The sequence below is a fragment of the Bombina bombina genome, unplaced genomic scaffold (assembly GCF_027579735.1).
Source record: "Bombina bombina isolate aBomBom1 unplaced genomic scaffold, aBomBom1.pri scaffold_78_1, whole genome shotgun sequence".
NCBI lineage: Eukaryota > Metazoa > Chordata > Amphibia > Anura > Bombinatoridae > Bombina > Bombina bombina.
The window spans coordinates 2,479,302-2,493,555 of NW_026511871.1; the positions used below are offsets into that span (position 1 = coordinate 2,479,302).

Here is a 14,254-nt window from a genome sequence, read left to right on the forward strand (position 1 = left end):
ACACCACCTGTACATCTGTTTATTTACACACACACAGTATATCTACACCACCTGTACATCTGTTTATTTACACACATGCAGTATATCTACACCACCTGTACATCTGTTTATTTACACACATGCAGTAAATCTACACCACCTGTACATCTGTTTATTTACACACACGCAGTATATCTACACCATCTGTACATCTGTTTATTTACACACACACAGTATATCTACACCACCTGTACATCTGTTTATTTACACACATGCAGTATATCTACACCACCTGTACATCTGTTTATTTACACATACACAGTATATCTACACCACCTGTACATCTGTTTATTTACACACACACAGTATATCTACACCATCTGTACATCTGTTTATTTACACACACAGTATATCTACACCACCTGTGCATCTGTTTATTTACACACTCACAGTATATCTACACCATCTGTACATCTGTTTATTTACACATACAGTATATCTACACCACCTGTACATCTGTTTATTTACACACTCACAGTATATCTACACCACCTGTACATCTGTTTATTTACACACACACAGTATATCTACACCATCTGTGCATCTGTTTATTTACACACATGCAGTATATCTACACCATCTGTACATCTGTTTATTTACACATACAGTATATCTACACCACCTGTACATCTGTTTATTTACACACTCACAGTATATCTACACCACCTGTACATCTGTTTATTTACACACATGCAGTATATCTACACCATCTGTACATCTGTTTATTTACACATACAGTATATCTACACCACCTGTACATCTGTTTATTTACACATACAGTATATCTACACCACCTGTACATCTGTTTATTTACACATACAGTATATCTACACCACCTGTACATCTGTTTATTTACACACTCACAGTATATCTACACCACCTGTACATCTGTTTATTTACACATACAGTATATCTACACCACCTGTACATCTGTTTATTTACACACTCACAGTATATCTACACCACCTGTACATCTGTTTATTTACACACATGCAGTATATCTACACCATCTGTACATCTGTTTATTTACACACTCACAGTATATCTACACCATCTGTACATCTGTTTATTTACACACATGCAGTATATCTACACCACCTGTACAACTGTTTATTTACACACTCACAGTATATCTACACCACCTGTACATCTGTTTATTTACACACATGCAGTATATCTACACCATCTGTACATCTGTTTATTTACACACATGCAGTATATCTACACCACCTGTACATCTGTTTATTTACACACACACACACACAGTATATCTACACCATCTGTACATCTGTTTATTTACACACACGCAGTATATCTACACCACCTGTACAACTGTTTATTTACACACTCACAGTATATCTACACCACCTGTACATCTGTTTATTTACACACTCACAGTATATCTACATCATCTGTACATCTGTTTATTTACACACACACAGTATATCTACACCACCTGTACATCTGTTTATTTACACACATGCAGTATATCTACACCATCTGTACAGCTGTTTATTTACACACTCACAGTATATCTACATCATCTGTACATCTGTTTATTTACACACATGCAGTATATCTACACCACCTGTACATCTGTTTATTTACACACACGCAGTATATCTACATCACCTGTACATCTGTTTATTTACACACATGCAGTATATCTACACCACCTGTACATCTGTTTATTTACACACATGCAGTATATCTACACCACCTGTACATCTGTTTATTTACACACATGCAGTATATCTACACAATCTGTACATCTGTTTATTTACACACACACAGTGTATCTACACCATCTGTACATCTGTTTATTTACACACATGGGGCGCGATCCGATATCGATCGCAGTTTGCGGCGCAAGCGAGGGAACCGGCGTCGCCCGCAGTTTCAGCTCGCAACTCGAGCTATCCCATATAGGTCGTCGTCAGATGCTAACGTGCCGTAAGTCTCACAAACCAGCGATGTCCAGAAATCTGCGTAAGTACAAATTTCTGGCGTCGCCAGTGACTTGCGCCACGTTAGAAACTGCCGGCGCCTATAAAACCTGACTAAAGTTTAAAACACCCGCACTGTCTAACACGCCTCCCTAACATAGCCCGACACGTCTAACCCTCTATCCGCTATCCCCCCTCACTATCCTAACAATAAAAATGCTATTAACCCCTAAACCGCCGCTCCTTTACCCCGCCGCAACCTAATAAAATTATTAACCCCTAAACCGCCGCTCCTTTACCCCGCCGCAACCTAATAAAATTATTAACCCCTAAACCGCCGCTCCTTTACCCCGCCGCAACCTAATAAAATTATTAACCCCTAAACCGCCGCTCCTTTACCCCGCCGCAACCTAATAAAATTATTAACCCCTAAACCGCCGCTCCTTTACCCCGCCGCAACCTAATAAAATTATTAACCCCTAAACCGCCGCTCCCGTACCCCGCCGCCAGCTATATTATATCTATAACCCCCTAAAGTGAGCCCCTAACACCGCCGCCATCTATATTAAAATGATTAACCCCTAATGTAAGCCCCTTACACTGCCGCCATCTCTATTAAAATGATTAACCCCTAATTTAATCTACCTACTCCGCCGCCAGCTATGTTATCTATATTAACCCTAAGTATATTATAGTTAATATAGGTATTACATTATATATATTAACTATATTAACCCTAATTATATTAGGGTTAATATAGTTACTATAGTATTTATATTAACTATATTAACTCTATCTAACCCTAACTAAATTTATATTAAATTAATCTAATTCATTTATAAACTAAAATATTCCTATTTAAATCTAAATACTTACCTATAAAATAAACCCTAAGATAGCTACAATATAATTAATAATTACATTGTAGCTATGTTAGGGTTAATATTTATTTTACAGGTAAATTGTTAATTATTTTAACTAGGTATAATAGATATTAAATAGTTATTAACTATTTAATATCTACCTAGTTAAAATAATTACCCAATTACCTGTAAAATAAATCCTAACCTAAGTTACAAATACACCTACACTATCAATAAATTTAATAAACTACTAACATCTATCTAAAAATACAATTAAATTAACTAAACTAAATTACAAAAAAAAACAAACACTAAATTACAAAAAATAAAAAAAAGATTACAAGATATTTAAGCTAATTACACCTATTCTAAGCCCCCTAATAAAATAATAAACCCCCAAAATAAAAAAAATTCCCTGCCCTATTCTAAATTCAACAAATTTCAAAGCTCTTTACCTTACCAGCCCTTAAAAGGGCCTTTTGTGGGGCATGCCCCAAAGAATTCAGCTCTTTTGCATACAAGAAATACAATACCCCCCCCCCCCATTACAACCCACCACCCACATACCCCTATTCTAAACCCACCCAAACCCCCCTTAAAAAAGCCTAACACTACCCCCCTGAAGATCTCCCTACCTTGTCTTCACCACACCGGGCCGAACTCCTGATCCGATCCGGGCGATGTCTTCCTCCAAGCGGCAAAGAAGAATTCTTCCTCCGGCGATGTCTTCCTCCAAGCGGCAAAGAAGAATTCTTCCTCCGGCGACGTCTTCCTCCAAGCGGCAGCAAAGTCTTCATTCTTCCGGCGGCATCTTCAATCTTCTTTCTTCGCTCCGCCGCCGCGGAGCATCCATCCCGGCCGACTGCTGAACTTGGAATGATGTACCTTTAAATGACGTCATCCAAGATGGCGTCCGCCGAATTCCGATTGGCTGATAGGATTCTATCAGCCAATCGGAATTAAGTTAAAAAAATCTGATTGGCTGATTGAATCAGCCAATCAGATTCAAGTTCAATCTGATTGGCTGATTCAATCAGCCAATCAGATTGAGCTCGCATTCTATTGGCTGATCGGAACAGCCAATAGAATGCGAGCTCAATCTGATTGGCTGATTGGATCAGCCAATCGGATTGAACTTGAATCTGATTGGCTGATTCAATCAGCCAATCAGATTTTTTTTAACTTAATTCCGATTGGCTGATAGAATCCTATCAGCCAATCGGAATTCGGCGGACGCCATCTTGGATGACGTCATTTAAAGGTACATCATTCCAAGTTCAGCAGTCGGCCGGGATGGATGCTCCGCGGCGGCGGAGCGAAGAAAGAAGATTGAAGATGCCGCCGGAAGAATGAAGACTTTGCTGCCGCTTGGAGGAAGACGTCGCCGGAGGAAGAATTCTTCTTTGCCGCTTGGAGGAAGACATCGCCGGAGGAAGAATTCTTCTTTGCCACTTGGAGGAAGACATCGCCCGGATCAGGATCAGGAGTTCGGCCCGGTGTGGTGAAGACAAGGTAGGGAGATCTTCAGGGGGGTAGTGTTAGGCTTTTTTAAGGGGGGTTTGGGTGGGTTTAGAATAGGGGTATGTGGGTGGTGGGTTGTAATGGGGGGGGGGGGTATTGTATTTGTTGTATGCAAAAGAGCTGAATTCTTTGGGGCATGCCCCACGAAAGGCCCTTTTAAGGGCTGGTAAGGTAAAGAGCTTTGAAATTTGTTGAATTTAGAATAGGGCAGGGAATTTTTTTTATTTTGGGGGTTTATTATTTTATTAGGGGGCTTAGAATAGGTGTAATTAGCTTAAATATCTTGTAATCTTTTTTTTATTTTTTGTAATTTAGTGTTTGTTTTTTTTTTGTAATTTAGTTTAGTTAATTTAATTGTATTTTTAGATAGATGTTTGTAGTTTATTAAATTTATTGATAGTGTAGGTGTATTTATAACTTAGGTTAGGATTTATTTTACAGGTAATTGGGTAATTATTTTAACTAGGTAGATATTAAATAGTTAATAACTATTTAATATCTATTATACCTAGTTAAAATAATTAACAATTTACCTGTAAAATAAATATTAACCCTAACATAGCTACAATGTAATTATTAATTATATTGTAGCTATCTTAGGGTTTATTTTATAGGTAAGTATTTAGATTTAAATAGGAATATTTTAGTTTATAAATGAATTAGATTAATTTAATATAAATTTAGTTAGGGGTGTTAGGGTTAGATAGAGTTAATATAGTTAATATAAATACTATAGTAACTATATTAACTATATTAACCCTAATATAATTAGGGTTAATATAGTTAATATATATAATGTAATAACTATATTAACTATAATATACTTAGGGTTAATATAGATAATATAGCTGGCGGCGGGGTAGGTAGATTAAATTAGGGGTTAATCATTTTAATAGAGATGGCGGCGGTGTAAGGGGCTTACATTAGGGGTTAATAATATTAATATAGCTGGCGGCGGTATAGGGGGATTAGATTAGGGGTTAATAATTTTTATATAGGTGGCGGCGGTGTAAGGGGTCAGATTAGGGGATAGATAAGGTAGATGGCGGCGGTTTTAGAGGCTCACAGTAGGGGGTTAGTTTATGTAGATGGCGGCGGGGTCCGGGAGCGGCGGTTTAGGGGGTAATAACTTTATTAGGGATTTCGGGGGGGGGGGGGGGGATCGCGGTTGACAGGGAGATAGACATTGCGCATGCGTTAGGTGTTAGGTTTATTTTAGCAGATCGCGGTTGACAGGGAGATAGACATTGCGCATGCGTTAGGTGTTAGGTTTTATTTAGCAGATCGCGGTTGACAGGGAGATAGACATTGCGCATGCGTTAGGTGTTAGGTTTATTTTCTAGTTAGTTTAGGGAGTTACGGGGCTCCAATAGTCAGCGTAAGGCTTCTTACGGCTGCTTTTTGTGGCGAGGTGAAAATGTAGTAAGTTTTCTCCATTTTCGCCACGTAAGTCCTTACGCTGCATATTGGATACCAAACTGCGCGGGTTTGGTATACCTGCCTATGGCCCAAAAAACTGCGGGCGACGGCAGAAATATACGGGCGTAACTTCTAGGTTACGCCGTATATGTGATACCAAACCCGCGCAAATATTGGCGTCGCCGGCTTTTGCGGGCGACGATTTATATCGGATCGACCCCCTGTTTATTTACACACATGCAGTATATCTACACCACTTGTACATCTGTTTATTTACACACATGCAGTATATCTACACCACCTGTACATCTGTTTATTTACACACACGCAGTATATCTACACCACCTGTACATCTGTTTATTTACAGACTCACAGTATATCTACACCACCTGTACATCTGTTTATTTACACACATGCAGTATATCTACACCACTTGTGCATCTGTTTATTTACAGACTCACAGTATATCTACACCACCTGTACATCTGTTTATTTACACACATGCAGTATATCTACACCACCTGTACAACTGTTTATTTACACACACACAGTATATCTACACCACCTGTACATCTGTTTATTTACACACATGCAGTATATCTACATCACCTGTACATTTGTTTATTTACACACTCACAGTATATCTACACCACCTGTACATCTGTTTATTTACACACATGCAGTATATCTACACCACCTGTACATCTGTTTATTTACACACACACAGTATATCTACACCACCTGTACAACTGTTTATTTACACACTCACAGTATATCTACACCACCTGTACATCTGTTTATTTACACACATGCAGTATATCTACACAATCTGTACATCTGTTTATTTACACACATGCAGTATATCTACACCACCTGTACATCTGTTTATTTACACACATGCAGTATATCTACACCACCTGTACATCTGTTTATTTACACACATGCAGTATATCTACACCACCTGTACATCTGTTTATTTACACACATGCAGTATATCTACACCATCTGTACATCTGTTTATTTACACACATGCAGTATATCTACACCACTTGTGCATCTGTTTATTTACAGACTCACAGTATATCTACACCACCTGTACATCTGTTTATTTACACACATGCAGTATATCTACACCATCTGTACATCTGTTTATTTACACACTCACAGTATATCTACACCACCTGTACATCTGTTTATTTACACACTCACAGTATATCTACATCACCTGTACATTTGTTTATTTACACACACACAGTATATCTACACCACCTGTACAACTGTTTATTTACACACTCACAGTATATCTACACCATCTGTACATCTGTTTATTTACACACATGCAGTATATCTACACCACCTGTACATCTGTTTATTTACACACTCACAGTATATCTACACCACCTGTACATCTGTTTATTTACACACATGCAGTATATCTACACCACTTGTACATCTGTTTATTTACACACATGCAGTATATCTACACCATCTGTACATCTGTTTATTTACACACACGCAGTATATCTACACCACCTGTACATCTGTTTATTTACACACATGCAGTATATCTACACCACCTGTACATCTGTTTATTTACACACTCACAGTATATCTACACCACCTGTACAACTGTTTATTTACACACATGCAGTATATCTACACCATCTGTACATCTGTTTATTTACACACACACAGTATATCTACACCACCTGTACATCTGTTTATTTACACACATACAGTATATCTACACCACTTGTGCATCTGTTTATTTACAGACTCACAGTATATCTACACCACCTGTACATCTGTTTATTTACACACTCACAGTATATCTACATCATCTGTACATCTGTTTATTTACACACACACAGTATATCTACACCACCTGTACATCTGTTTATTTACACACACACAGTATATCTACACCATCTGTGCATCTGTTTATTTACACACATGCAGTATATCTACACCATCTGTACATCTGTTTATTTACACACTCACAGTATATCTACACCACCTGTACATCTGTTTATTTACACACATGCAGTATATCTACACCATCTGTACATCTGTTTATTTACACACATGCAGTATATCTACACCACTTGTGCATCTGTTTATTTACAGACTCACAGTATATCTACACCACCTGTACATCTGTTTATTTACACACATGCAGTATATCTACACCATCTGTACATCTGTTTATTTACACACTCACAGTATATCTACACCACCTGTACATCTGTTTATTTACACACATGCAGTATATCTACACCATCTGTACATCTGTTTATTTACACACACACAGTTTATCTACACCATCTGTACATCTGTTTATTTACACACTCACAGTATATCTACACCACCTGTAGATCTGTTTATTTACACACATGCAGTAAATCTACACCACCTGTACATCTGTTTATTTACACACATGCAGTATATCTACACCACCTGTACATCTGTTTATTTACACACATGCAGTATATCTACACCACCTGTACATCTGTTTATTTACACACATGCAGTATATCTACACCACCTGTACATCTGTTTATTTACACACTCACAGTATATCTACACCACCTGTACATATGTTTATTTACACACATGCAGTATATCTACACCATCTGTACATCTGTTTATTTACACACATGCAGTATATCTACACCACCTGTACATCTGTTTATTTACACACACACAGTATATCTACACCATCTGTACATCTGTTTATTTACACACATGCAGTATATCTACACCACCTGTACATCTGTTTATTTACACACATGCAGTATATCTACACCACCTGTACATCTGTTTATTTACACACATGCAGTATATCTACACCATCTGTACATCTGTTTATTTACACACACACAGTATATCTACACCACCTGTGCATCTGTTTATTTACACACATGCAGTATATGTACACCATCTGTACATCTGTTTATTTACACACTCACAGTATATCTACACCACATGTACATCTGTTTATTTACACACTCACAGTATATCTACACCACCTGTACATCTGTTTATTTACACACATGCAGTATATCTACACCACCTGTACATCTGTTTATTTACACACATGCAGTATATCTACACCACCTGTACATCTGTTTATTTACACACATGCAGTATATCTACACCACCTGTACATCTGTTTATTTACACACATGCAGTATATCTACACCACCTGTACATCTGTTTATTTACACACATGCAGTATATCTACACCATCTGTACATCTGTTTATTTACACACACACAGTATATCTACACTATCTGTACATCTGTTTATTTACACACATGCAGTATATCTACATCACCTGTACATCTGTTTATTTACACACATGCAGTATATCTACACCACCTGTACATCTGTTTATTTACACACATGCAGTATATCTACACCACCTGTACAACTGTTTATTTACACACATGCAGTATATCTACACCACCTGTACATCTGTTTATTTACACACACACAGTATATCTACACCATCTGTACATCTGTTTAATTACACACATGCAGTATATCTACACCACCTGTACATCTGTTTATTTACAGACATGCAGTATATCTACACCACCTGTACATCTGTTTATTTACACACATGCAGTATATCTACACCACTTGTGCATCTGTTTATTTACACACACACAGTATATCTACACCACCTGTACCTCTGTTTATTTACACACATGCAGTATATCTACACCACTTGTACATCTGTTTATTTACACACATGCAGTATATCTACACCACCTGTACATCTGTTTATTTACACAAAAGCAGTATATCTACACCACCTGTACATCTGTTTATTTACACACATGCAGTATATCTACATCACCTGTACATCTGTTTATTTACACACATGCAGTATATCTACACCACCTGTACATCTGTTTATTTACACACACGCAGTATATCTACACCACCTGTACATCTGTTTATATATATCTACACCACCATTTGATCTACACCACCTGTACATCTGTTTATTTACACACATGCAGTAAATCTACACCACCTGTGCATCTGTTTATTTACACACTCACAGTATATCTACACCACCTGTACATCTGTTTATTTACACACATGCAGTATATCTACACCACTTGTGCATCTGTTTATTTACACACATGCAGTAAATCTACACCACCTGTACATCTGTTTATTTACACACATGCAGTATATCTACACCATCTGTACATCTGTTTATTTACACACTCACAGTATATCTACACCACCTGTACATCTGTTTATTTACACACATGCAGTATATCTACACCACCTGTACATCTGTTTATTTACACACATGCAGTATATCTACACCACCTGTACATCTGTTTATTTACACATATGCAGTATATCTACACCACCTGTACATCTGTTTATTTACACACATGCAGTATATCTACACCACCTGTACATCTGTTTATTTACACACATGCAGTATATCTACACCACTTGTGCATCTGTTTATTTACAGACACACAGTTTATCTACACCATCTGTACATCTGTTTATTTACACACTCACAGTATATCTACACCACCTGTAGATCTGTTTATTTACACACATGCAGTAAATCTACACCACCTGTGCATCTGTTTATTTACACACATGCAGTATATCTACACCACCTGTACAACTGTTTGTTTACACACACACAGTATATCTACACCACCTGTACATCTGTTTATTTACACACACACAGTATATCTACACCACCTGTACATCTGTTTATTTACACACACGCAGTATATCTACACCACCTGTACATCTGTTTATTTACACACACGCAGTATATCTACATCACCTGTACATCTGTTTATTTTATACATGAATTATATTTATTTCCCATTACCTGAATTTTTTTATATTCTTCTCAGAAATCTTTATAAAGAGTATAATGGGGAAGATCTTTATATGGACTAAATCCTTTGTGCAGCTCAGTCCCACTTCCAGCAAACAATGCTTGTTCTGAAAAGAAACATACAGGAATTGCAGATTTGAATTATTTGTGTTTTTTTATTTGTAAAGGTCTGTTATAACTATATTCCTTACTGCATAATCAATAAAAACATTGTCACGGATACCAGGCTGCAAGGGTTAAACCCCTATCCTCTATAACCTCACCCCTGTTGTTATCTAGTCTAGGTGTGAAGTGTCTTTCTGTTATTTGTTGTGTGAGTCATCCATTGTCCTTTTGTAAGTCAGGATGTGATTAGAATCTTGTTTAACTAACCATTGTCTGATGTTTGTCTCATTGTATAATATTTGTTTCTATTTGTGTATTAACTACCCCCATTTGTTGGAAATGTATAAAAGCTGTGTTTTCTGTGCAATAAAGCAGTTCTTTTTTTCACCTGAATGCTAGTCTGTCTAGTCATTTAGGTGGGCTCCTGCTAGAATCATTTTCCTGGGCTACATAGCAGTTTGTTCCAGACAGCAGAAGGACCCGTTTGGCAGAGCTACCCAGCCGGGGTACCCGGGGATCCGTCACATTGGTGGCAGCGGTGGGATGCTTCCGTCTACCTGGAAGGTCCAAACCACCAACTGAAGATCTTGCCGGATGGAGCAGTACCATGGGCTCCGGAAGGAAGATTAAGAATGTTGCTGCAGGCTAGAGGGAATGTTGCTGGCAACAAGACAAAGGCAGTACTCATAGCCGAACTGATGGAGGACGATCAGGCTAGCGAACAGGCTGGTGGGTCAGACACCGACCAAAGTGGAGGACGGCCAAGTACAGCCTCCACTCAAGGGACTACAGTGTCCGACATGCAGCGGCAGGTACAGTGGAAACTGGCTCTCTATGGACCTAACCCCCCCGAGGAGATCATTACTCGGATAGTGAATGATGCCACCAAGGTACATATGTTGGAGCTTCAGAAGTCTATGGGGGGGGTCATGCAGGATCCCCTGGACTCCTCTTCACGGCCCAAGAAACTACCTCACGGGGCTTTCTGAACATTCCAGTATTATGAGAGCAAGGATATTGACCACTATCTACAGCTGTTCGAGACCCAGTGCCGGATGCATGGGGTCGCTGATGCCGACAGGGTTACTATTCTCATTGGGAAACTGTCCAGTTGGGCCCTGGAGGCTTTCCACACTCCCTTCCGAGGACCAAGACAACTATGACCGGGTGAAGGAGCGTATCCTTGCCCGGTATGGACTCACACCGGAGGCTCACCGGCTTAGATTCCGGGGTCTACAAAGACAAGAGGAGCAGCCATATACCGAGTTTGCCCACCGCTTAGCTCTGTCCTTGAACTCCTAGGTTACTGGGTGCCACATCACCACCCTAGATGGAGCTGTTCAACTCCTCCTCCTGGAGCAGTTCTACAACCGCACCCCAGCAGAGATAAGGGACTGGGTAAAGGACAAGGGACCCAGAACAGCTGACCAAGGTGCCGCCCTGGCCAATCAGTATGTGGATGCCCAATGCCAGGTGGCCACAGACCTCCGGCCAGCAACCCGCTCCGCTCCAGACCCAGCATGACCACCAACAGTTTTTAGGCAGCCCCAGACCCGACCGCCCACTGTGTACCCGGCTGGAGGCAGCAATTCCCCGGAGTGTTATGGGTGTGGACACCCCGGCCATGTGGTACGGAACTGCCCAACAAGACAAAGAAACCCCCCAGCCCAGCTGCCAAGGAACCCTGCACCAAATCTGTGGGGGACTCCTCAAGCCCGCACCTACCAGGCCACTGCCCATTGTGCGCATACAGCGAGCTCTGACCCCTATGCTGAGTGGACAGGAGAAGAAGTGGGTGTCTTGCACCACGTCAGCTCAGTGGGCCAAGACAACCGACACCAACATCGGCAAGATGTCTGGGTCAACGGGCAGGCGGATCAAGGAATGAGAGATACGGGGGCCACCATCTCTTTGATTCAGCCTCACCTTGTTTCCCCCTCTGGCTGCACTGGACGGTCCCTCGCTGTAGGGGTAGCGGGAGGTGCTGTTCTGAGGGTTCCTACCACCTGGATCCATTTGGACTGGAAAACCGACGCTGCAAAGTAAGGGTTATGCAAAACATCCCTGCCTATGTCCTGTTGGGAAATGACCTTGGCCACCTTGTCTCTGCCTTTTTGGGGAATACCTCTCTGGACACCTGCCCTGTGACTACCCGCCAGCAGGCCAGATGCCAAGCCACCTCACCAACTCAGGGGACCCAGGTAAGACCTACTGCCCCGACTCCTACCTTACCCCGACTTATCCCCACTAAACCCAAACTTGCCGACACCCACTCCTGGGCAACCCCTTCCGACTTCGCCAAAGAGACCTTGAGCGACCCGACCCTAGCCCCTTACCAAGACCGAGTAGGTGCTGACGCCCAGGGCCCCGGAGACGAACGGTTCCAGTGGGAGGGCAAGCTCCTGTACCGGATCTCCAAGAGGAGAAAAGGACCGGTGCCCAAACGCCAGCTGGTCGTACCAAAGAAGTTTTGGTCCAACCTGCTGAAAATAGGGCATGAGATTCCCTTAGCTGGCCACTTAGGAAAACAAAGGACCCACCACCACTTGACTCAAACCTTCTTCTGGCCAGGCATTACAGACAATATTAAGGAATACTGTAAATCCTGTGATGTTTGCCAGAAGGTAGAAAAGACGGGAGATCATACGAAAGCCCCCCTCCATCCCCTGCCCATTATTGATGAACCCTTTAGCCAAGTAGCAGTAGACATTATGGGGCCATTAGCTCGGCCCAGCCCCTCAGGGAAGAAATACATCCTTATGGTGGTAGACTATGACGCCCGATACCCAGAGGCAATCCCCTTGGCCAATATCCAGGCCATAGCAGATGCGATGCTCCGGATATTCACCAGGGTAGGCTTCCCTCAGGAAGTGGTTTCCGATCAGGGAACACAGTTCACTGCGGAAATCACTCAACAACTCTGGAAGTTGTGCAGGATTAAACCCCTGCACAGTGCCCGTTACCATCCCCAGACAAATGGGCTGCGTGAGAGGTTTAACGGGACCCTGAAGCAACTGCTTCGGATGTTCTCGGCCACTCACAGGGACTGCATATCAAGAGGTGCCTCAGGAATCCACAGGTTTTTCCCCCTTTGAACTACTGTATGGTTGAAAGGTTAGGGGCCCGCTAGATTTGGTACGAGCCCACTGGGAGGGAGCCACAGGGGGAGAAGAGCAATCTGTTGTGGGGTACGTACTCCAGCTCAGGGACCGGCTGCAGGACATGGCAGCCCAGGTCCGTGAGAACCTTCAGGCCTCTCAGCACAAACAGAAGCGATGGTACGATCGCAACTGTTACAGAAGCATTAGTTATTTTGTTGTGAAGAGCTTATTTCCCAGCAGCAATGCCTGAACCAGCAAGCCAGCGCCTAAGAAGGGCTCCAAGAAAACCGTAACAAGTATCATTTCATAAAGAGTTAACTCTTTTTTTTCAGCTTTTAGAAACTATTGCCTAAATACACATTTGCT

General features: G+C 40.9%; 1 protein-coding gene across 1 annotated transcript in view; it reads right to left on the reverse strand.

Annotated features, from left to right (window-relative positions):
* CARD11 (caspase recruitment domain family member 11) overlaps positions 1-14,254 on the reverse strand; it is a 1,057,928-nt gene that overhangs the window by 3,850 nt on the left and 1,039,824 nt on the right. The window contains exon 24 of the mRNA XM_053696753.1: positions 10,674-10,789. Within this exon, the coding sequence (XP_053552728.1) occupies positions 10,674-10,789 (116 nt within the window). The remainder of the gene's footprint in view (positions 1-10,673; positions 10,790-14,254) is intronic.